The following is a 27,006-nucleotide window of genomic DNA, read 5'->3' on the forward strand; positions in this document are numbered from 1 at the left end:
ATAAAGGCCAGAAAGTGTCATGCTGAGTCACCCGATAAGGTTAGGTGGAGGTCGCCATCTGAAGGACAGCCAGGGTGTCGGTTGGTCGTCAAAACATTAATTGGCTAATTTAGTTTTTGAATACAAATGAACACATCAATTAACAATTTGTCTACTAATGTTGACAAAAAATTTATTGAAATCGCGCTCTTGTAGAAACAAATGACGAAATCAATTACCGGAATCTTTGTGCCACCATAAAACACGGATTAATGTGTTAGTATGCTCAAAGCGATAAGTGACATCAAAAGTGATAGTCCGGGCGATGGAGCGATTTTGGTTGTCGTACAGGCTGATAACAGTGGTGCTACTATTGCTGTCGAGGTGTTGTCAGGCGCTAAGTGAGTTTTAATTCATGTAAGGTATTGCTGCGTTGTTTGTACGCTGATCAAGGGAAAAAAGCTATGAGGGTAGCCTGAATTGTAATAATATAAGCTTTTTACTTCTTATTATCCATCGGTTGGTGCTCACTTATAAAGTAAATGACCCGTAGGTAAAATCCAGTCAAGTGCTGGAATCACACGTGCCCAATATAGTGACAATAATAAAAATTTTTTAAAATACAATAGGGGTATGGACTGATATCCTCACAAGATCACCCTGTTTTGCTACTAAATTAGAGGTCGATATGATTGTCCCTGGTTCAGCTGGTGCACACTCCTTAGGCACACGCCATGCGTATTAGACATGGCTGCATGCTCTGTTAACAACTAATATCTGTTTTCATGTCGCTAACCAAGTACTTGTACTTGTTGTGGAGATGTTATTGTGATGTTCCAGCTGACTTTTATAGAACCTCTTTACAAGCTGCATGAGTGAAAGAGCAGCAGTATGGGGGTACAGAGAGAAACATGTTAAAGATTTGGCTACTTTACAGCTTTGCTGCTAATGTAGTAACAGTGATTTAGTTGTGTTGAGTAGTACGTCAGTCATCATTTGCAGCCAAGGCAGCTAACACAAGGAATCCCCCCTTTCAGGAACACTCATGGCTATGGAAAGACAATGTTATGAATACCAACCTAGTTAGTGAAATATTTATTTCAGACCTTCACAAATTTCATTATGTGTTGATAGTAAGGCTTCACCATGTGGGTTAGGTCAGCCCATGTGTAGTAATTAGTTATTTTATGTAAAGTTATTCATTGTAGATGGTGTTTGTAGTGAATTAGTTCTCATTACAATAGAGACACTGTGTTAGTAAAGGAGGTCCAGTTATTATATTCTTTCATGATTAGTGGATAACAATATTAGTATTTCCTCTTTCAAGGTAACATTTGTATAGCATTTTTTTATGTTTGCATCGGGCTAATGTAGCTTGATGCAGATAAGTGGGTTTTCAAATGGCACTTCATCCTATTAGTGATGACGGTAAAGGTGTGAATCACAAGCTTGGGAAAGGAGCACTACAAACTTATATAAGTCTTCTCTGTATGGAAATGTACTGTATAGTGAAGGTCAAGTATCAAATACAGATTGATGAGTGGGATGGTGAAACCCCTATAAGTTAACCGCCATTATTTTGCTACCCTTTTACTGCTATAACACTCGATAATCCAACCTTTACTGATATCAATGAGTTATTACCAGCGAGTCTGTTAGTTAAGTAATAAAACACTTTAAATATAATATTTTGGGACCTCCTTGACATTGTCACTGTTTATGGTCTGGCCTCCTGTGGTTTCACTGTATCAAGTGTTCAGGTGTAGCAACTATCTTATATAGTCTTAACAAATGTCTCATTTACTGTTTCTCCTAAGGAGATACTGAAGTGTTGTACTAAGAAGCATCCACAGGCACGGAATCTTTATCACTAATCACACAACCAGCAACTCTACCCAAAACTAAGTTGTAAACATAATATTGTAATTAACAAATTGATGGCATGTTGGACGCTTTTGAATGCTTTTGAATTGTGGAGTATGTACATTACTCAGTGCAATTTGTTAGCAACCACCTACTTCAATAATGTTAATGAGGTCCTACTTGACATGGTCACTATAATCAAAATGAAGTGGTCTCATTAATGTAGCTGCTTTAATACTTCCCTTGTATTTTCTTTTGACCCTCATGCCAGCTTGGCGGTATTGGTTGGGCCTTCAGAGTGGACCCAAACCCTTCCAACAAGTTCCCATGAAATTTAATTTTTTTTTTTATTTAACTGAATTTTCTAATAACTGCCTGACTGGTGTCTTCAGCCAAACATAACTCCTTGATTTCTTACATTGCTTTGGCCCAAGATGAATGTAGAATGTTTCCTTGTGTTGTGTATTTAACACATGCAAGTGAACTGCGGTTTTGGCGACTGTTCTATTAGAGTAAGGAGGCAAGGAAGTAGTATATGCTCTTTTGATTCATCATTGTGTTCATTTGGTGTGTTTATGCTTTCAGTTTAAGTACATTTTGCTCTAATTTCATCCTATTATGAGACTGTACTCCTTGCTTTTGTTTCCCTGGCAAATTGATCCATCCTACTTGACATTGTCACTATAATGAGGTGGTCTTGTTAATGAGGTCATGAAGTAACTAATGTTGTCAGTTATGATTTACTTGTGTGCAAGTGTGTTTTGACATGGCCACAATAATGAGGTGGTCTTATTAATGAGGTCATGAAGTACACTTCACTTGTGTTTGAGACCTACTTGACATGGTCACTATAATGAGGTGGTCTTATTAAAGAGGTGGCCAGTAAGTAACGTTTTACTGTAAGTATTTGATGCAATACAGAGTCTAGCCACATCCAGCTGTTAACCTTTGTTATTCATAGTGTGTAGGATGGTGACTGATATAATGCCATGAATAATGTTATGTCCTAGTGAGTCTATGGGAAGGCTGTCCTGTGGTTGTTATTGTTAGTAGAATTTTATGACCAGTGTCTTACTTTTGTATATAACTCTTTCTTTTCCCCATCTATAGGGCGAAGTAACTTTGCTGTCCAGCCCCATCCAATTCAGTTTAATGAGGAACCTGAGGATTGGACAGTATCAGTAGGGAGCAATGTCAGTCTAACATGTAACACATCAGTGGTACAAATAGTTGGTTATCTTGATGAGGAGAGAACTCCATCACCACAAATTGAATGGATTCACAACAATGTTACTATCAGTTCTGGTGGTCACTATACCATCAACAATTCTACTATAAGTACCAGTATTCTGACTATCACTAATGTGACACTAGTGGAGCAAGGAGACTACCATTGTTTGGTGAATGACTGGAAGAAAGAAGATGGTGGATGGTGGACTAGTACAAGGAGTAGGTCAGGTTATATCACAGGTACATTGACTAGAGAGCAAGATACAGTTTAATGGCCACTGTATTTAAAAAACAAACAAAAAAAACAACAACAACAACTGTAAACCATGTTAAATAGGGCCCAAAAATAACTAAGGCATATTTTGTTACCTCCATAACAAATTTTTGGTCTTCACTCTTATCACAACATGGGAGACTGGCTAGTTGTTAGGGCTTGTCACAACTTCTACAATTACAACAATGCCACATGCTTATGCCTCATGTCCCTCTGTGTGTTGCATGTAAACAGAAGCATTACTGGTGTTTGTAAGACTCTTTCATGGTAAAGGCTTCTCTCACTTGGTAATCACAACAGTCAATCACATTATAGTACACATTTGTCTTGTTGTATTGTGTGTTATGGGTTAGCCTGTCTCTTTATAGAGGTAAGGATTCATTGGCTAAGGAAAATATTGTATGGCTGCCTTGTAGCATAATATAGTACAATTTTAGCTGATGGCGTGTTGGCCCTACCAAACAAATTTATAGTTTTGTTTGAGTACAACTGGTGATAAGCTGTAGTAGTGATATGCAAAATCTACCATCTTTATGTTGCAGTCAGTTGTCAGATTTTTTGTCATATATGTTCTCTCCTGTGGGGTAGGACATAGTTGATGTAACAATTGTTTTACCAGTCATAGTACTAGCCTATTAAATTGTTTTGCTGCAACTTGGGAGATCCCAAACAAAGTTATAAGAAAACCCTATTAAATATGGCAGTGTGTAGGCATGACATGAGAGAGTTATCTACCCTTCTTCCCACTTGTGTATCTAGTAATTGACCACAGAACACGTTCACTGAGTATTAATGAAGCAGAAAATGTTGTGCTGACCTGTTTGGAGTCTGTGGCTGGAAATGAGACAGTTTGGATGAAGGATGGAGTGGAGATGAGTGGACCAGTAAGTGTGTCATATTGCTCATAATTTTTTGCAACATTGCACTCCTGTAAAAGTCACTCAAGCTATAGAGTCTTGGGTTTTGAGCATTGCTTGCCATGTACCAGAGGACATACCATTTAAGGAAGTAGTTTTAGTAGTATGTACTGTACTTTGAAACCTGGCCACTACAATTTGAGTACTTTAAAAAAAGCTGAACAGCTCTTGGGGTACTTACCTTTGATTAAACTTTATACCTGTCCAAGCCAGTCTTTATCAAAGCTCTTATAATTACAGTTACCATTTAAACTTGCCTTGGTGCCAGTGGCCAGCTTTATAGAAAAGTCATTTGTCTATAAAAGGTCAATTATAAATTGTGCTGGTAAGCAGCAATTCACCTGTCTAATGTAGCCACTGGCTTTGCCCCAAAAGCTCCTCTATATAATGGGAACAGCATGCACATGCACAAACACAAACACATACACCACACAACGCACACACAAAGCAAAACAAAGCCTTTGGCTGCCATGCTAGCATGGTCACACCTACCCAGTGTGCTACTCAGGTGCTAGGAGTCAGTGCAGGCAAATCCTTCTGGGGCAGGACTAGTAACCCACAGGAAGTTGTACCATGTCCCACAGGTGAAGGTGTGGGCACCTGAAGTCCCACCTGGACCTTCACCTGCTGTGTGAGACATGGACAGTTGGCGTTTACTTCCCCAGTGAATACCAGGTACCCATTCCCCAGTTGACACCAGACCACCAGATCCCCATTTAGACACACACACACACACACACACACACACACACACACACATGCGCACATGCGCATTACTACCAGTTATTAATTAGTTAACAGATGGTGATGGTAACCTGTTGTTGTTTGGCATCGTTGAAGATGATACTGGACATTATCAGTGTAACAGTAGCGTCGGTGAAGTGTCAGTGGGTTATTTTCTGAATGTTGAGGGATACTCTAATAGTGGACAATTGGGTATGTGTTGCTGTTAATGATGACATAGCGTGAGGGACTTTATGCATAACTTTAGCTAAAATATGTTGTTTATTTGCCAATACTGTCCCCATAGACTTGTCTGCTATGCAGTAGTTATTTGTGTAAACTTTATAAGCAGTAGTATTGCACTACCAAGTAGTTTTTGCTGTGTGTATTGGTGGGAGTGCCGGATAGGTTTGGAGTAGGGTTTAGTGAACCTTCTTATTGTGATTATGTTATATCATCTGTAGCAATGTGTATTGTGATCCAGCAAATTTTATGCATGAAAAAATGTTAGGATACTTTTAGGGTAGGAAGAATTTTATTAAACTGGCAAGTAGTTAATGGCTGCATTATACTTACCTTCCAGTGCTACAAGTGTCACCCTATATTGTTATCATATCGTATAGCTGAAAAATTTGGAGGGAGGAAACTTTGCTGCGATGGAATTTTGGCAAGAAGAAGTTTGGTGAATTTGTTAGTAGCTAATTAATACAGATTTGTATTAGACAAACAATTTGGCAGATTTTAGTTTTGTTTCGTTTTAGTTTGGCGAAACACCGCTCATGCACCAAATTCGCCAAACTTTCCAGCTATACGGAATCAGCCTTTATTGTGGTTATGTGGGTGTGTACACTGGTCATGATAGACAGTATTCCATATCATGCAACACTACAAATTACATACAAATTTTAAGTTTTAAAATTTCATAGAAGGCTAAGCTGCTGTGAAATGGCTTATTAATTCTTTTGTTGCCACATACAAGAAGTATGTTACCAATCATTCCTCTGTGTAATTGTACTACATAAGCTATCCTTATAATGTAGCAGGTATGTCTATAGCTACTCCTTTGAAGTGTTGTGGTGAGATGTGTGACGCATGCTTAATGGTGGCTGCTTATGTTGGCAGCTGCTGATAATTTGTTCATAATGATACTCCCATGGTAACAGTGCCAAGTTACAAGGCAGTTATGGCTATTAGTGGAAGTTTTTGTTTTCTTCAGTAATACCACACTCACTTAAGCTACCAACCAGTAACACATCATAAAAACGTACTTACTTCAATAGATATTATGTATACTTCATAATCTTACTTGATAGGGTTTTACTGTCTTCTTGGAGCAGCACAAATGAACTGCCTTACCAAATATATGCTTTGTATACAACAACGATATGTATTTCTTCAAGTTATTCAGAAAATTTTATGTTTTCCTATAGTATATTCGCATTCACAGTAGACTCAGTTGTTCATTACTTTAATAACTTCCTTTTGGTAATAACTAAATTAAAGATTTTTATATGGGCATGAAGCTCTTCAAATGCCTGAGATGATGGGATAAGATGCGCTTTAATCCCATGCACTGTTAAGAAATTAGTGCACTTTGAAATTTTCTCATACATTCATATAGGGGAAGCCGTTTAAGAGGAATCCTTTGAAGCGAGCAACTACAGTGGAACCTCTCTTAAACTCCCAAAGTAAAAACCTCCATAATAAGGACAAAATTTTTGGTCCCAACAGGTCTGGTCAATGCATTTTTACCTCTGAAAGAGGAAAACCTCTATATTACAGCAAAAAGTGGCCAGGTCTCAAAATGTCCATAATAGAGAGGTTCCATTGTAGACAAAATTTGTGGTTGAAGCCCTACTGACATCTGGTATGGGAGTTATATATGATTACATAACACCTGTTCTTTTCTTCAAATAAACACTCTGTACACCATGGAGAACATTGTGTTGGTGTTCTAGAAGGCATTCTACAACTTGACTATGTCATTGTGTTACAAGTGTAAAAAGCAAAACTTTGATGGCTTACGTAATGACACACACTTATCTCAGTATGCAACATCTAATTTATGGTTCCTTTGTGCTGTGTGGCTTCTTAAACGGCTTCCCAAGTCTTAGGTGAATGCGAATATACTATAGTTGTAGACACTAGCCTTCCCACAACAATTATGGAAGCCAAGTACAATCACCCACAACCAGCCTACTGTAGACTGGATGACAGTACCTGGTTATAACTTTTCCCTTAAATACCTGTGGAATGTTTTCTGCTACAGGAAATTTTATTCTTCTAATGTGGTATTGTGCTTGAAAAAAGATGGCTCCTCAGGTGGCTATAAAGTGTCATTGAAATGTGATGCCATTATCGTACAGTATGGTAGTACCAAGAGTTCATAATAAAATTATTTGTATGGGGGCATACAAATATTATGAACTCTTGGTAGTGGAGCCTGGGGATGGCTATATGTGGCTATACAGCTCCGTGATGTTGAATAAAGACCTGTGCTGTAAATGTCCTTTCATTTTAGCCAGTTTTGAGACCTGAATGGCCCACAACTTGGCCTAATTCATCCCTACGCCTTCCTCTTTAATTTAAAAAAATAGCCTCTTGCCTTCCTCCGCCCCCTGCCAACATCAAGTTAAAAGTTAAAAACTATCTAAAATGCTGGGAAACTTGGCTGTTGGCTACTTGTATAGCAGATACTCTGGAAGGTAAAGAATTGGTATAAAACATGTGAAAATTTAGTACACGTAGCTTCGGCCATTGGTAAGCTATAACACACCGAATACTTAAAACCAGTATTTCTTGATACTTTTAAATAGGCAATATGACCGGTTTTCCCAGCTAGACTAAGTCACATATTAGAAATGATGGAGGCTTGGTCTTTCTCACAATTATAGGTTGATCTCACAATGCCTTCATAGTATTGCTTAAGTCCAAAAGTGGCCTTCGGTGCAACCCAAAACACTTCCAGCAAGTTTATTTTGGTAGAATATTCTGTTGACTGACTGACTGACTGACTGACTGACTGACTGACTGACTGACTGACTGACTGACTGACTGACTGACTGACTGACTGACTGACTGACTGACTGACTGACTGACTGACTGACTGACTGACTGACTGACTGACTGACTGACTGACTGACTGACTGACTGACTGACTGACTGACTGACTGATGCCTTCAGACAAATGTAACTCAATAATGGCTAGGACGATGGGCTTGATTTTTTAACTGCTAGACATTGCTTCAGCTCAACAGGTGCCTTTTGGCATACCACAGTGGGTACAAAATGTGTCATGAACTTACCTTTGTCCTCTTTTTCTTTTCGTTGAGAGGGCAATTCATGGTAGTGTGAAATAGCACTTTTATAATGGGAATTATTCTTACTTTCTGTGGTGACTGGATTGATTGTATAAAGAGTGTAGTCAGTTTTAAACTGTACTCTCCTTTTCTACAAAAAAAGCAGCTATGCTACTCTGCAGAGAAGTTATCTGGGTAGTGTATTCAACCTCTCAAGAACATTATCAATTGATGGTCGGGTAGTTGGTTGTTGCCTAACACATTCACTGATCAACTGGTGGTGGTGTGGAAACTGTCGACCTACTGTCTCTAACAACTTATCCACCTTTTGGAAAGGAAATGTCTTAGTTAGCATTTCTAGTAGTACAACTCCATAACTGTACACGTCCAGTTTAGTTGAGTGCTGACGCTGGTCATTAACCTCAGTAGCAGCATAAGCAGCAGCTCCAGAACTAACTCTAGTAGCAGTTAATTGCTGTAGTCTAGCACATCTAAAGTCAGCAAGTTTAGCTAGCCATTGTTGATTAGGGTAGTCTCTCATTAATAACACATTAGCACTGTTAACATCACCATGAATCATTGGGTGAGGTAGCCAGCTGTGTAGGAACAATAGTGCCCTAGCAATGTCAATGCTTACTCCAAAGATGTGGTGATTGTCAATGTGATTATTAGTGAGTGCCTTGTGAAGAGACACATCCATTAGTTCCATCAACATCACTGGATTATCATCAAGAGTAGCACCCAGGAAGGTGACGATATTTTGATGCTGACAGAGGAGACACATCTCCATCTCTTTCTTAAACAACTCTCTAGTTTCTGGAGTACTGATGAGACTGTGCAGACACTTGGCTGCCACTGTAGCTCCTCTGAACCTGGCTCTGTGTAGTGTGGCCCAAGCTCCTCTGTCGATCTCCTCTCTAATTTCTATCTCATCACGGGACACCAGCCACATCCTACTGGTCACTACCATATTATAGAGGCTGGTGATCTGATGTTGTAGAGTAACGAATTGATCTTGTAGCATCACATGTTGTCTCTGTGACTGACGTAGTTGACCCTTCACTTCAGCAAGCTCTTCAAGAACCCCAGGCTCAATGATGTCTACTGGCTCCCTAAAAAACATAATTCATGTCAGCTATTAGTGCTCTAGCTATGCATGTTTCCTGTGCTGGGGATGGTCGGTCGGTCATCAACCTGTAATCCTGACAGTGACACAAATACAGCCTTTCCCTTTGGTAATGAGAAATATAACACTCCATTGAAAGTGCCATCGCCAGCCCAGTCTACTTCCTCTTCCTACACAACCAAACATTATCACATCACTATTATTACTAACACTGACCAGTTCTACTCCAGCCATTGGATCATTGTTCAACCATCCTATCCATTGCACTACTCCATACAAAGGAGGGTCACCATATTTTACTCTACTGCCTATTACCACAGCCGCTGGTCCATCTGATTCTGGTGGTAGGTCATCATAGGAAGAAGTGACTTGATCCCCAACAGATATAACAGTATCCAAGGATGATGTGTTGTTAACAGCTGGAGTTGTGTTACTAGCTGTTTCACGGTCTGTAAGTGTGTAGTGTTGCTGTGAAGGAAATCTTGTCATTAGACGAGAGGAGACATGACTTGTAGCCTGGTGATCATGTGATGTAGTGGGGGAGTACCCTACATTAGCGAGTTGCTAGTGGCACTTCTCACTGATTAAAAAGTGTAATCGCCAGTTCATTTTTCAGTAATTGATAGTTGGATACAAAATTAATTCTATGATATGCCTGGCACCATTTTTTGTTTTGGTGCAGTATGCACAGGTTCACCAGTCATACAAAGGAAGTAAACAAACAAACCAGTACAAGGAAAAAATAAGTTAGTGAAGCAAGGGAAGGTCACCTACACCTGCAGATATACTGAATGCACCCCAACTATCAATTATATTGAAACAAGGGGCCATTACACTTCGTTATCAGCTATGTTCAGCTTGTTACACAATGTAACAAACGAAAAACGCTCCAAGGAGGACCTCTGAAATCATTCCAGTAACTACAAAATTCCCATTACAAACGTAGGGAAGCCATTACACAATGCTAACACAAATTGACACCTTCAGCGAAGAAAAATGGGACACAAAAGAGGACAAAAGCAAATCCATGATGTGTGTTTTATACCTGTTGGGCTGAAATGACATTAAACAGCGAAAAAGTCAAGCCTGTAGCCTTAGCTGTTATTGATTTATGCTTGTCTGAAGGCATCAGTAGAAAATTCCACTTAATAAAAAAGAAATTTTCGTAGCAACCTATTGGAAACATTTCGTGTTGTACTGAAGGTACTTTTGGGCTTGGCTATACCTAACCAATGCAGCTGAGGTACCATGAAGATATTGTGAGGCTGGTAATATTTCTTTTGTGAGAAAGCACAAACCTTCATGCATTTACAGTACTACTGTACTGTATGATAAAGGGAGGTCGCCAATACCTGCAGAATTATACAATCTCTAAATATAAATAATTTTTTTGTTTCAATTTAATACAAGAATTATTAGAATTTCCTGTACAAGACCATATACCAAGCTTTATAATGTATGATATTGTGTTTGATAGAAAAACCATTACTTTTTGACATTAACTATGTGGAGACCCACTTTGTGAAGATAAACAAAGATATCCCAGGTTGTCAAGATGTGTCTGACATCCAATCTGTTTCACTTCATTGTAATGCCACTAGTTATGAAGAGATGATCTGGTACAAAAATGGACAATTATTAGATGTCAATAGTTCAGACATTGTGTTCAACCAGACTACTAGTAATTGGACTATAACAAAGAACAATCCTTGTGATCTGCTGGGAGTGTATCAGTGTTTTGTTAGTAATGAAGTTGGGACTGTCCATGTCTCTACTAGGGTACTACCATTAGGTGAGGAGGATAATATTAGTGTATGTATTATTAGAGTATTTTGATAGGTTGGCCTAATCATCCGGGAAGCCTTGAGCTTCTAAGCCACAAGGGCTTCAGCAAAAATTTCAATTTGTCACTTAAACTATGCCCTACAGATTACACCGGGGGACTTTCTGAAAATGATATATATTACAACATTTACCTTGCTTCCCCACTACTTCACTTCGACATTCTAGTGACTCGTAATGTTCACATTAATAATGTTACATTTACTGCTGATGTGGAATCACACAATCACTTGTTTGGTGAGCAGTCAATAGCAAATGAATTCAACTTCTATGCTGAGATGAGAGTGGATTTAAGTTATGACACCAGTGGGTTGATGCTATCCAGGATATTAGCCCTACCACTTGGTTCTCCATTTTTGTCCATTAGACACTTCTGTGAACTACTAGGTTAGTAGTGAGAGTTGCTTTACTAAGCTTAATATGCTACTTGTTTGATATTGTGAGAACACAATATAAATCATTAGTACTAGCTGTACAGTGGACAGTTATCCAAACCCCAATGGTCTATTTATTTTTTTAATTTTATTTTTACTTATCTAACCACAAAGGGTAAGGTGTGTACAAAAGGCAAAAGTCTATAGGAGTATCACCTACAAAAAACACAAGATACAAAAACACAACAAACTATACATACACATCAGTACAAAATAATTAAATAAACTAGAAACTTATATAACACATGGATCAATGAGGTACAGAGTGTTTCATGTGGGACATAATTCCAGAAAAAGATACCATTTACAAAAAAGAAAACCTGTGAGAGTTAATTGTAGATTGTTTACACAGTAAAGAGACTGCATTGTACTTTAGGGTGTCACCGTATTTACAGTGTAACTATAACTTCCTGGCTTCATCCATTGCAAACATCAATGACATTATCAGCCAATAATTGTATCTATGTAACTATAATCCACAGCCAAAACTGTGGAAAAAGGGTGCAGCCTTCAATAGCCTGGGTGAAAAAAGTTGTGATAATATCAAAGGTGGCGGTGGCAAGAAATGGCTGTAGTGATGTTAATAATGGTTGTATTAACATTTTAGTAACATTACCATCATTGTAGCCATTTCTTTTTGGCTGCTACCTTTCACAACTATTTTCCCCAAAGCCACACCCTTTTTCATAGCTTGGCTGTTTTGTATGTATTTCTTTTTTTTTCTTTTACCCATATTTCTTTTTATCTATATATATACGCAATTGAAGACAGAATTGTATTGTATTACATGTTCAATTAACTTTTTTATTGTAATACTCTAATAGAGCACACATTTTTAGGGGAGTTCTAATAGAATGCACACAGAACAGTCTAGAAATTAAGTGAGGTAAACCTAGTACCTTGACCCCATGATTTACAGTTGTTTGGTTTTTGCTTTGTAGCTTTGTTGCTGTTACTTTTTTGTTTTTCAAACCATCAAGTACTGCTACGATGGCTAGCCTATGTACACATGTTATTCCCATAGGTGGTTTACCCTGTAGCCAAAAGTTGATCTTTTTTGACACGAATAAACGTTCATAGCACTGTAGATATATCAGATTCCTTGCAAACCTAGTATGTGTATTCATCTTTATATACTCTGTATCTGTGCCAAAATTCAAGATAATCGAATCATGCATTTGCGTTTTATAATAATTTTGCAAAGTATGTGAAAAGAATAGTCTAGACCCCTGTAGAACCCTTAAGAAGTAAAAAACAAAAAAAAATTGAAACTTTATCCTCATGGTGTGAATGCCCGCTTTCTTGGCCACGTGGCACACTACCATGTGTCTTGATAACCCCCCTTAACAAACCCTTGCCCTTCCTTAAATTTTAAGCAAAGCAAAAGTATAGGGACTAAGAAATGTACCTGAGAATCCATTACGATTGCTTCTGGTCATTTTCAGGTACCTGAGAAATGAGAATGCACCAGAAGCAATCTGTGATAGTGTAAAATGCAAAATTCCTGGGGGAGCATGCCCCCAGACCTCTCTAGATGCTGTGTGCACACATGGGCCTTTACACCATCACCCATTTCACTATCATAAAATCTTATTTTGCCCCATCCCCCCTCGAGAGATTTCTAGATGAAGGCCTGTTCTCATTACATTGTGATTCTTCACTGTGTAAACGTACAAGAGTAGGACACTCTCCTATGTATGTTATTACATTTCATATTGAGTAACATCTTATCGTTGTGTAGATTATCCTCCACCAGTAGTAGAGGAGACTTGTCATTATGATGACACTGGTGATTTTGTGACATACGAACTTTCATGGCGTGTAGAGGGTAATGCACTTGGCTTTGTGTTTGCTGAAAACGTTCAATACTGGATTATCGTTGGTAACTGCAGTGCTCCCAATGGTACCACAATTTTACCATTTAGTAAGCTATAACATTATTGATGTCACTATTGTATCGATCTCCTTTACACATAGATGTATGGCTGCAAGAGAACACAAGGTCTTTCCTACTACCAGTCAATTCTACTTGCAGTGTTTCTATAACCTATTACACCAACTGTAATCATATTAATCAAGCTACATCAGTTAATATAACCTCTTGTAACAACAACAGTGGCATTCCCGGTAAGTGGGAGGGATTTAGTGTAGTGGTCTATAGCTAGACCTGGATTGTTTATATAGAGATTATTGTAATGAAGGAACTTGTCCAGAAAGTACATATAAGTGTTTCTTGACATATAATCTACATTCACACATATGATCACCTATAGTATGTTCGCGTTGAGCTGAATCCTGGGTTGTTGATTAAGAAGCCATACAAGATCAAAGGCTTTAAATGTGATCGTGACGCATTTATTCATAAGCTCATGTAATGGGCGTGTACTTAATTGTTGAAAATATAGCATCCAGTGCAGTGTCAGTGAGTGCAGAGCGAAACCCTCTTGGAAAGAGGTTAAACAGCCAAACAAAGTTTCTACTCGTGAAGCTATGGGACTACTTGAAAGTGCATGCACTTACACTTCATCTGTTTTTTTTTCGTGTACTTTGCAGAGTTCAATCCCAGCCACCCGATGACTCCTGGGGAACAATACACAAGTTGTAACACTAGTATTGTAAATATCAAACAATCTTACATCAGATGAAGTAGGCTCAGAAGAAGACTCAGACTCACTGTTGCTGGTGGTGGAGGAGTCATTAATACCACCATCACCATCTTCACTATTGCTACTATCACTGCTGACATGAATGAAGAATTGTTCTAGAAGTTCCTCATGAAGTCCATCCTGTTCCCAGTAATGATCTTCGACTTCTTCTTGAACGTGCTTTATCAAAGATTGCCACCTTTCAGATGTAACAGCCTCGAATTCTTTATAAACCAGTTCCTTAACTTCAGTCAAAGTAAACCTAAATAGATGCCAAACTATAACAATGTCCATAACGATGTTGATATACCTCTTGTTGTTCCGCTTTACGTGTCCCTTCACTTGACTCCAGGCCATCTCAATAGGATTCAGTTCACAGTGTGCAATTAGTAATCTGACTACTTCATGGCCTATTATTATGTTAGCCGAAAGAACTGGAATCACAACAGTATACCAGAAAAAAGCCATACTAGAAAAATGTCAGAGCCACAATGTATACACTTAACATACCTTTACTTCCAGCTATCTCATCTATAGCATATCTTGGAGGAGTTTTTGCTGATTTCCCACAGATCTCTCTCTTCAGTGAACTTTCTGAATATGCTATACCTGTGAATCATCATACAGCCACATACTGAAACAGTAACAGTATATACAAACTGCCTTACATTTCTTATCTAACCACTCTTTCAGCTGTGCTTTTTGCCACTTTTGCTTTGGTTGTTCCTCCAAGTGGTGACTGCAGTTAACACAGTAATGTTTACAGTTGACAAATCTAACACCTACCTGTGGTAACTGGCATTGTCCATTACAATCAGACAATTGGCTGGTAATGCTGGAAGTAACTTTTCTTGAAACCATCTTTCAAAATTCTCTGCATTCATTTCTTGATGGTAATCTGCTGTAGATCCTTTCTTGGCTTTAAAAACCCAATCACAACCTGAAAGAACAACTGCATTTACTGGATACTTCACATCATAGAAAATTATCCATCTTTACCCCCGCATGTAAGATAATAAGACACTCTCCTTTACCTGATGGCTTGCTATGTATAAATTAGGTTAAACAAGCAGAATTCTGAAAGCTATTTAACCAACCTTACTCCTCCTATAGTCCCCCCAGTAGTCTTATCAGCCTCTACCCAGGCTCTGGACTTTCCATCATGCGCATTGGCCCAAGTCTCATCCAAGTACACCACTGGTTTTCCTTCAGTTCTGTTGCGCCTCATTCGTCTCAAATATTTATGACGCTGATGGACTATGTGGGGTTGCTCATAGTATACCCTGCATGTATGTGTAGTAAAATTAAAACACACAAACTGGTGCAATACTAACCTCTTGTCATTAATCGTTTTATGCTTGAATCCCATATCCTTCAATACCCTCCTAAGTGATGTTCTCCCCCCAGAGAAAGCACCATCATTCCGAAGTTTTGACTGTAGATGGAGTAACAAAACCAAAGGCTCGAGCGTTCAAAATTCACCCACCAAAATCTTCGACAGTGATACATTTTCTTTCTTGTCGTACAACGAATGTATTTTCCGTCTGATTGCATCCCGGTCAAAACTTTCTGCATCGACACGGATTTGTGAATGTCTGTACCTGTCATGACGATTAGATGAATTGAGTAGGCTCCTGCAAACTGCTTTTGTACCTTTTTCTTGGTGTAGAAAACCCGCCTTTCTTGCAGTACTCCATCCTAGCTCTTACAATAGATGACTCTGAAATCCCTACGTGGTGAAATGAATACCAAACCCAGCTGCAAAGAAGATATTTAATACCAGTAGCCTTCGAGATTCTCTGCTTCACATTGACAGAAACTTGACTTTTTTGCTTCTTGCTCAAAAGTTATTGTTACTTTATTATGCTTGCAGAAGGTGAACATACCAGACATTGTGTATATTGATCAGTGCAGGAGTGTTTAGAAGTCACTAAAGGTATTATAGGTCCAAATTTATACAAACAGTATTTCATTTGGTGAAACTTTTTGTAGAGTTCTGTGGGAATGTGACTTCAAGAACCAGGTGCTGATTTGAAACGGCTTGTATGGCATGTGCACAAAGTGATGGGAAAGAGATTAAAATGATAAATTGACTAGATGGGAAATAGGAGAGAATAAGCAGCTGTGTGGTAAATGTGTAGTTAAAAACATGTTGTTTGCCTCACTTGCAGGTACACCTATGCTGGATAAAAGTACTTGAGCTGTTATAATTTGGGTTTTTCCTCTTAATGGCCGAAAGAGGTTTTTTCCCTGAAGATAAGTGGGCCACTTATCTTCTAAATACAATGCAACAGTGGCCCCAGCTCTTCTACTCATGCAACTCTGTTTTACACACACAAAAACTGTTTTGTTTTTCTTGCAAAAGTATATTACAGCCTCTTACATAACGGATGGTGAAATCATGCATGTTGAGGGTGGGAGTGTGACGTCTGGCTTCGCCACAAACATGCGTCAGCATGAACATCAAAGGGCTGTGCTTTAGAGGCTTCCCCCATTGAAAATGTATGGCAAAACTTTACGGTGTTATAACTGGAGTGTCTTACATTGGAATGAAGCGCTTTTAATATATTTTTAGCGGATCGAGAAGCACTACATATTGAGCAATACAGGAGGGCAGTGTGATGAAGCAATCGTAAGTTATTAATCGTTTTTGAGGATTTAGCTCAATGTGAACGTACTACAACACTTTAAATCACAAAGTACATTATTTAGACAATGTGGTCCATAAATTTCAAAAGTTTATGCTTTTAGTTTTGCCATCAGTGTATAGGGTCATTCCAGCTATAATTGAGGAATACTTGATACCAACCCATGTTTGGAACTACTTGCACTTTAATGTGAGGAGCTCAATTTGTTTAACAATATAGTACTGAAAGTTTTGTTCCCCCCTCCCCTTTTTTTTGAAAAATTAATAAAGTTTTACAGAATTTGTGATGTTGCCTGCAGCCTCTTGTAGTTTTTGTATTTCTGATCAACCACAATACGTTCTTGCACATCAATCATTACCCTATGAGTCAAGTGAAAGGTTTTTCCCTCGAATCATACATCCCAGGAAACATGTTAGTTGCTCCTACCCAAATTGCTATAAAGTGAACACAAACAATAACTTAGTAGCTATTATACTCACTGGTACTGCGGTACACAGCATAGTTTATATGTTACTGACTAACCACACAGGTATTGCAGTCAACATGAGTGACAATACTAATTCCACAAGTAAAGACCAAAATGGTGAGGATGTGAGTACACTGTATCTGTGAGTGTGTTGCAACATAGGACATGCTGTGTATTAGCCTGTGTGGTATGCCTTCCTAGTAAGGATGAGAAATTATCACAACTGTAGTAATTTCATTTTCTGAACATTGTTCTTAAATTACTTGCTTAGGTACATCTGAAGCTCTGAAGCACGGGTACCATATAATATATATATATATATATATATATATATATCTGTATTAAAGCTGGGCTCAAATACATGCCGGGTACTTATTCTCAAACTATAGAATACACACCTGGAGCTAAAGCTAGACTATAATTCCCGGAGTTGTGTACTATGCAAGAGTATATATACAAGTACACAAAAAAATTAGGAATTTTCAACTAGAGTAGGGACCATAATACATCAATAAAAAGTACTGAAACAAGTTGGAGTAGTCCATGATATTAAATCACAGTAAAACAATAAGAAGTGTTATATCCCTACTGTGCTGCTGTGTACTTGCTTGTTAACTATTTTTTGTAAATTATTATGACTGGTGAACCCACACATACTGCATCTGAAATGCCGCCGCGTGCCCCAGCTATATCAATAATCATCTGAAAAATGAAGTACCCATTACACTTCATTGTCAGCTATGTTCAACCCGTTACACAGCAGTACGAATCAAGAACTGTTCGAAAAGCACCTCTACAATCAAAATAGCCACTATGAAAAATACGAATGATTTTTCCATTACGAAGGGGAGCCATCACATGCTACCACCAAATCGACACTTTTCACTGTCAGCAAAGATGAATGGGACACAAAGGAGGACACTGGTAAGTCCATGAAGAATGTATTGTATGTACTGCAGTATGTCAAAAGGCACCTTTCAGGCCAAAGTGACGTCAAACAGTGAAAAATTAAGCCCGTAACCTTAGCCGTTATTGAGTTACGCTTGTCTGAAGGCATCAGTTAGTCAGTTAGTAGAAAATTTAAATAATTTAAAAAAAAATTCTGTAGCAACTTGTTGAAAGCATTTCGGGTTGATCTGAAAGCTTGTTTGGGCTTAGTTTTACCTAACCAATACTGCCTCATTGTCGTCAGGGAAAATTGAGGCAGGTTTTTGGGTGATGTTATTTTGTGGGCCACGCTTACTCTTTTGTGGTCCCTACTGTATGATACTGAATAAACAAGTTTTACCTCATTTTTCATTGTTGCAAGTGAAGATTCCAAACTGCAAGTCAATTATATAAACACTCTCAGAACCGTCTTGTCCACAATCACCCTTCGCCTCGTGTGCTCTATCACCTGGGCCTAAAGACACTGGGCTCATTTAAATGCCAGGTCCAAAATCACTTATAAACTCCCAGGATTTTATGTGGATAAATACAGTGTTTGGGAAGCTATGTTGCTTTAGAGCTTTAACACTAATTACTCTAATAGAGCAGTCACATACTTTAATAGAATGTCAAGTACAACCCAGTCTATCTGAAAACAGTTTTATATTTTATACATAGAAATACTTTATTAGCTGCTCTAGTAGCACACAGCAGTAGATACATTTAGTCTATAATTATAGTAGAACTGACATGACTACATTTCCTGACTTACACAGTTACTATGAATGAAGAATCAGGGAGTGATGATGACACAGTTACTATGAATGAAGAATCAGGGAGTGATGATGGCAGTGGTGAGGTTCAAGTGTTGTGTGTTTTGTAACAGTATAATATTGTTTTTTCTGTTTGTTTTTTTCGAGGAGGGGGGGGGAGCTCAAGGAGACAAAATATTTTGCTTAAGTACAACAATAGTTAGAACTTATACGTGACACCCAACTGCTTTATTAGAATATGTGACTGCTTTAATAGAATATCTCAATCTTTGTGGGGAAAAGCCCTCTTCCATCACACTCTTCATGCAATCCTCAGTGTAAAAGTATGTGACAATAGTGCATTTGCTTGTATGCTGTACATCAGTGATGTAAACAATATGTTTTTCCTTCAGGTGCTAATATTGTAATGATCATTGGAGTATCATCAGCTGGTGTAGTGATTATCATCATCATCACCATCACTGTTGCATTGGCCATTATGTACTGGTATGTATTGGAGGTATATGTTATAAATCCTCAAACGCTAGTGTGATAATAACTTTCACATATTTCATGAGATCTTGAAAGACTGGTTTCATTGTTCCTCTGAAAGTTGGTGGCAAACTGCAACAAAAAATTGTGAAAGTTTATTTTGTGAAGCGTTTCAAATCACACAATTCTTAAAACTTTGCTCACATGAATGTTTTTTGGGTCTATTTCATTTGAGCTAAAAGTCTATAATTTCTGCACATGTGTTCTCTATTCAGTTGTTATGTATTGGAATATAATCACTTTTGTCATGCTAACAACAGCATTGTAGTTACACTGTCCTGCACAGAATTGTCCAATGCTAAACAAGTGGGATATTCTAAAAGCCTCATGTAACACACAGTCTAGTATAGTATCAAAATATTTCTGCAATAACAGTAATTTTATCATTTAGGAGAACTTCACAGCACCAACAAATAATTTGCAGCTGCAGACAGCCCTTTGTAATAGAAGTTTTTCAGGGTTTGAGTGAACATGAGCACACACTATGCAATACAGGGAAACATCAAACAATGACATAATACTACTAGTCATATAAATGTGGGCATTGTGCACAATGTAATTTGAAACACTACAAAATTTTGTGATTTTTATTAGCCAATAGCCACCTATACTTTCAGATTGGGGCCACGTAATCATATGAATGATCCTGTCCAGGCCGTTTTTGGGTTTATGGTTAACAGTAGTTGTGATGCTAGTTGAATAGGTAGACAGCTACAATTATTATTTTCATTTTAGGAAGTGTGCACACCATGAGCCCTCAGCGATGGACATGTTAAACAGTGCTCATGCTATGAAGAAGGTAATATAATCAGTTGTACAGCTGTATAGTGAATGGCAGTACAGTGAAGCCTACTTCCCCCTTTTGTAGTTAGCCAGTTGTTTTTTGCCATAAGGAATTCAGGCTCTGAATGTAAAGAGGTTCACTGTATTGACTCTTGATACTACTACTACTACTACTACTACCACAAGTCTTAATGTATTCATATCCACATTAGTTACAGATGGTCAGTCCTGTTAGTATTGGCCAGCAGTCGTTCATTGGATCAGATGCACACAGTGACTTCTATTTTGATGATAAAGTTGCTACATGGTTGGGCCAGTTACCTTTGGAAAACCAATCGGCTGTTGTAGAAACACAATTTAATGACTCGCAGTCTCTTTTTGATACCATATCAGTGTGTACGTCAGACATGTTACGCCAGATCACTCAAGGAAGATCAGCTTCAAATGTTTCCCTAACTTTAGCTAACAGAAATGCTATACTAGATGGAGAAGTACCATCACCATCAAGTGAAGAATCAAGATACTCTAGTGCTTTCTTAGCAATGTTTAATGGTGCTGATGTCCCTACTGTAAGGCAACCAGTGGAACAGAAGAGTACAAGGAGAGATCTCCGATTGTTATCAGCAGATTCTGGTGTTGGGTCTACCTATGGCAAAGCAGCTGCTGCTGTACATCATGTGATCATCCACCCCCACCCACCACTGCTGGAATCAGTAGCCGATGAAACCATCCACTGTAACATGAGTGTCAGTGACATCAAGTTGGTCTCACAGTATGATGAACTTCTACCGGCATTTTCATCCAGTGAGGGATTTAGTGAAGTGCAGCTGGATACAAGTAGTGGTACTACCTCACCAGAGCATAGAAGTGACTCAGGAGTTAGTGGGAATGACATGGAGTCAACTTTGAAAACTGGGAAATATATCGGACTAGATAATATCAACAAAGAAGAATACAGTGATCTTGTTCCACATCAGGGCAGTAGTGAAGTGCAGCTGGATACAAGTAGTAGTACTACCTCACCAGAGCATAGAAGTGACTCAGGAGTTAGTGGGTATGACATGGAGTCAACTTTGAAAACTGGGAAATATATCGGACTAGATAATATCAACAAAGAAGAATACAGTGATCTTGTTCCACATCAGGGCAGTGAACTATGTCAGCATGATGGGCTGTTGTGTCATCATGATAAGTCATTATGCCATCATGGTCAACCACTGTGTCATTGTGACAAGCCATTGTGTCATCATGATGAGTGTGAATGTAGGACAGTAACTGTCAATGTGCATGCCAGCTCACATGATCCGGTAGAACAGCAAAATTACACATTCAATGATGATGGATATGTCACAAACCCTCAGTCATCATAAGTAGCTATCATCATCAGTTATACTATATTTGGCCTATATATAATGATCTGTATAATAGTTTCAATGAATTTATTATAAATTACATATTGTTTATCTTTAATTCCTTGTTGTATATTTATGACCATTTGCATGTGTTTGAATGTTATTGACTAAAAATGTTACCATTGAAATGAAAAAGCATAATTTTAGGCTGTATGATTATTGAATAGTTACTGCATGGCAGCAGATTTGTGCTTTATGTGACCTTAGTTGACTTGTAAAGCTCATTTTAATGTACTTATGCATGGCATGAACATTAACTTGAGCGCTCATGATGAAGTGCATGGAGTAAGTAATGTAGTCTTTACACACCTTTGCCCTTCTAGAGTGCAATTTATACAGGATGTATATCAACTATTGAATAGAACTATGGGTCATTCCATGTCAAATCAACAAGGAATTTAGGATCACCTCTCGGATTTTTACGAAATTTGGTGTGTTTGTAGTACCTGTGGTGCTTATCACTCATGCAAATTTTTAGCTCCATACATTCCATAGTTTCTGATTTATGACCACAAATATTTTGAATATTTCATGAAAATTTGGTCCATCTCTGGTTACAAAATCAACTGCAACTTTGTACTGTGTAAATATTTTAAAACATAGTTTTCACTGATGGAGTACTGTTGATTTACCTTTCCAGTGATCCCTAAATTATGGGATATCTACTTAATTATGGTTCAAAAGTACTTCATTGAAAACTTTAATCCTTTATATTTTGAAAAATGCAGCTTGAAATTTTTCAAATTCTTTTGTGAATAATGATTGGGTCATAGTCTATGTTTGATAAAATTTTTGTGGTGGGACCACAATGGGCTCAAGAGATATAATGAATTATGTTGTGGTATGCAGTGGAATTTGCAGGCTATTATTGCTGTATTGGAGTGTACACCTCCAATAACCACTCACAACAAGGCCATGCCAAGTTTGTCTTACAGAGTGAAGGTGTCTAAGTACATTGAAACCTGTATTAATGACCACCTGTATTGAAAGACCATCTATAAGCTGCAGCTAATTTCCACTTTAATTGGATCTTAATGTATAGCACCAAAGCATCAATTTTTCTAGCAAATCCAAAAATGGTCCTTATTAGACAGGTTGACTATAAATGAGATCATCATGCGTCCATAAACACATTAATGTTGTACCATCTCTTCAGTTATACCTTATTTATTAAGTAAAATCTTGCCGTAGTGCACTTACATACATATCCCCACTCTACACTATTCAAGTTACGTACATGGCTGCATAGGTACAACAGACCTCCTCAAAAAGGATACCGTACGGAGGGAAACTTTGGATGAGGAAAAATTTGGCGAATGAAACAAAATATCACTATTGGCGAAATAAAATTAGGCGAATTATTAGCAAAGCGCACGCCCTTTTTAATTAATTTGATTATGAATTGCTGTGTTTGAAGCGAACTGGGAGTGCCATGCCTCTCCGGCGCTTGGAGTCAGCTATCAACTAACAGTAGATCTACACCCTCCCGTCCCTCTGGAATGGTGAATATCGGAGTGAGGTTTGAGGGTACGGCTACGTGTACAGTAGCTAGCTGGCTGAGTATAGCTAGCTGCTTAATGAGGTATAGTCGAGGCAAGCCTTGCTCTAGCGTGATGCCTGGCCCAGTAGCCCTTGGTTGAGTAGAACATTGGTCTGAAGCTTGGTTTGCTGTTTTCTTCACCAGCGAAAATATTTGGATGGGGAAAATTTGGCGAATTTATGGTCATTCGCCAAATTTTAACGGCGCCAAAGTTTTCCTCCATACGGTATCTGGGTACCTTGATAGCCTCATGATCTCACTTTATAATTGTACGTACATTTTGGATCCAAGACAAGTCTGTGGTTTCTCAAAAATGAACACTTTATCAATGGTCCAGGGAATAGAAGAGTTACACTGTATATAGTAGATGCATTATTTGTACCAAGAGTTTTTATATTGTTAACACTTTCTTGCACCTCAATGTGTGATTTATAGTACTGTAATTACTAAAATTAATGGTTTATCAAAGTATTTTGTGTTCACGTTTTTGAAGATCAGTACAGGTAAATGGTAAATATGTGGTCAACATATTTACTTCCTATGTGAGTATGTGTATGAATTTATGATTTGATCTTCAAAGTGGTTGTGAATGTAATGTAGTAATTAATTTCACACATTGAGGTACAATCAATGCATGTACGTATATGGTAAAACCCCTCCATTCTTAGGACCATAATAAAGTGCTCATATTACAGAAGCTACAGAAGTATCTTGGTCCAAATGTGTGTGCACCGCTAGAGTGGGAGTACAGTGTATAAACAGGTGTCCTGGTTATCAAGGTATCCAGGTATCCCTTCTGAGGAGTCCTGTTGTATGTATCTATGCAGCCACATACGGAACTTAAATATGGCTAAATCCACTACAGTGGGATTCAACTTAATAAAGAAGGTACTTGTGAAGAGATGGTACAACATTTACATGATGTTTAGGGACACATGGTGGTCAGATCTATAATTTATAGTCAACCTGTCTAATAAGGACCATTTTTGGATTTGCTAGAAGAAGTATAATTTAACTGCAGTATATAGGTGGCCTTTCAATACAGGTGGTCACTAATACAGGTTCCAATGTAGCTAGACACCTTCACTCTGTAAGACAAACTTGGCATGGCCTTGTTGTGAGTGGTTATTGAAGGTGTACACTCCAATACAGTGCTCAATAATGGCCTGCAAATTCCACTGCATACCACAACATAATTCATTATATCTCTTGAGCCCATTGTGGTCCCACCACAAAAATTTTATCAAACATAGACTATGACCCAATCATTATTCACAAAAGAATTTGAAAAATTTCAAGCAGCATTTTTCAAAATACAAAGGATTACAGTTTTCAATGAAGTATTTTTGAACCATAATTAAGTAGATATCCCATAATTTAGGGATCATTGGAAAGGTCAATCAACAGTCTTCCATCAGTGAAAATTGTGTTTAAAAATATTTACACAGATTAAAGTTGCATTCAATTTTATAACTAGAGATGGACCAAATTTTCATGAAATATTCAAAATATTTGTGGTCATAAATCAGAAACTATGGAATGTATGGAGCTAAAAATTTGCATGAGTGATAAGCACCACAGGTACTACAAACACACCAAGTTTCGTCAAAATCCGAGAGGTGATCCTAAATTCCTTGTTGATTTGACATGGAATGACCCCTATGCTATTAACAAAATTTGTAGTGCCTCATGAGTGACCATGTGCATATGGATGATATCATAATTTTGTAGTGCTACACAAATTAGCAGTAAGCCTTCCATACTTTTATTGCTCAGTTATAGATAATAATGCCCATCAGTGTAAATACTGTAGTCCGGAAAGAAAACAGGAAAATTACATTTTCATTTGGAGTAGCTATATTCCAGCCTACATGCTCCTATTATGCTATACTGTAGTGTTAAAATCCTGCCTATCAGTATTATGTCTCGGTGCATGCGGCCATGCATGTTTTACTATAAATTTGCATTTTGAATGTGTAATATATAATAACTTTTAACTTGTGAGCAACTGAAATATTATATTGTTGCAAATAATTTTTTTATCAAATTAGCTGCTTTGTGAAATGTTTAATACACTCTTGTCATGCTACCTGCAGACAGAGTGAACTGTCTGACTATAAGAGTAGATGAATGTTTCAAGTCATCAGCATCCCCAACAATGTTTCAAGTCACTGTAGTAAATCTTACCGTTTGGGAGTTGGTGGATGGGTAGGGCTGGTTCTTGTATTCTTAAAATTTAAAAAACTTTTCAAAGTGCAGCCATAGATAATCTTAGTCTGGCGCCGCCGACCCTATTTAGGCGCTTATACAAGCACCTCTATTTTCGGGGTGCTTGTAAGCGCCTAAATAGGGTCGGCGGCGCCAGACTAAGATAATCTATGGTGCAGCTGTAGCCTTTATTATTATGGATGAATTTCATAATAACTAAAGTTGCCCCTAGCAACCTGAATTTTACAATATTTGTAGGGGTAAATGTCTATAGTAACATCTCCAATTTTTAAAAGGATAGCATATATAGGTCATGAGATATATATAACGTTTTAAAGTTTGTCATTTTACCATACATTGTCTATGAGAGAAGACAACAGTTGCCCCTTCTGGGCAATCACATAAATAATGTGTGGGAAAACAACAAATTCAATTAATATCCAGGCCCGTACGCAGAGAATTTAAAAGGGGGGGTTCTAGTTTGACCTAGTAGGCGGTCCTAGACGCGGGGTCTGGGGGTGCAGCCCCCAGACGCTGACAAACCTGTGATATTTTAACATTAAAAATATGCCTAAATGAAGGTTTCTGCAAACAATGGCACATATTATAAGTATATCACCACACCAAAGCAAAGTACACATTATAACTACTATACGTACCTATTTAGCAGATGATAACAACTGTCTGTAATATAATGTACAAAACTTCATATAGCTAGCTAGCTAGTACTTACGTAGTTATAATAAGACATACCTTGCTATATAGCTAGATACACTCTTGCTAATCTGTATTGCTAAATAACATGTTAGCATGTTCAATCCTTCGAGAGTGTTTCTCTATGAACTTCTTGCAAACAGTATCTACATCAATCTTGACATCGTAATTGCTATGTATCAATGCCAGTGAAGTCAATCTTTGTTCAGTTTGAGAGCATCGCATGTAGTTGTTTAATCTGCGGAGAGCAGAGGCAGAACGTTCACATGAACACGATGTTAATGGCAACGTTGCAAAAAGTTTTAGCAAGGTAAATATGTTTGGAAAGCTGCCAGATTCTTTTAGTGTACTTGAAAGAGTTTGAGGTCTGTCTGCAAAAGACATAGCAAGCCATTTCAATTTCCAGCGATGTAACTCTTCATCTATAACATCAGGATTTTGCAAGTCATCCTTATAAAAATTCACAGCTTCTCTGATATTGCAGGTGGCTAACTCTTCTGTAATATTGGTAGGAATCAATCTCTGAATTCCAGCTGCCTGTTTCATATGTGCATCAAACCTATATGACAGATTACTGATTAGATGATCGAGGAAGGGAATGATCACTACTTTTTTGAAGTAATCCTCTATGGAAGTAAACTGTGTATTTGCTCGGTGACTTTGTCTTTGACT

At 38.0% G+C, this 27,006-nt stretch overlaps 1 protein-coding gene across 2 annotated transcripts; it reads left to right on the plus strand.

Annotated features, from left to right (window-relative positions):
- Nucleotides 1-243: 243 nt before the first annotated feature.
- LOC136260204 (uncharacterized) lies at nt 244-22,004 on the plus strand. Of its 2 annotated transcripts, none has more exons than XM_066053841.1 (14): nt 244-380; nt 2,953-3,312; nt 4,106-4,230; nt 5,058-5,199; nt 10,889-11,203; nt 11,251-11,640; nt 13,429-13,611; nt 13,665-13,814; nt 17,510-17,563; nt 18,293-18,370; nt 19,150-19,227; nt 19,539-19,632; nt 20,413-20,476; nt 20,673-22,004. In XM_066053841.1, the coding sequence occupies exons 1-14, from the start codon at nt 305-307 to the stop codon at nt 21,828-21,830; spliced, it is 3,267 nt and encodes a 1,088-aa protein (XP_065909913.1). In that variant the 5' UTR covers nt 244-304; the 3' UTR covers nt 21,831-22,004. The 2 variants fall into 2 exon arrangements, with proteins under 2 accessions (XP_065909913.1, XP_065909914.1); XM_066053842.1 differs by having other exon boundaries at nt 2,953-3,291.
- The last annotated feature ends 5,002 nt before the right edge of the window (nt 22,005-27,006 follow it).

The sequence above is a fragment of the Dysidea avara genome, chromosome 7, assembly GCF_963678975.1.
Source record: "Dysidea avara chromosome 7, odDysAvar1.4, whole genome shotgun sequence".
Lineage (NCBI taxonomy): Eukaryota > Metazoa > Porifera > Demospongiae > Dictyoceratida > Dysideidae > Dysidea > Dysidea avara.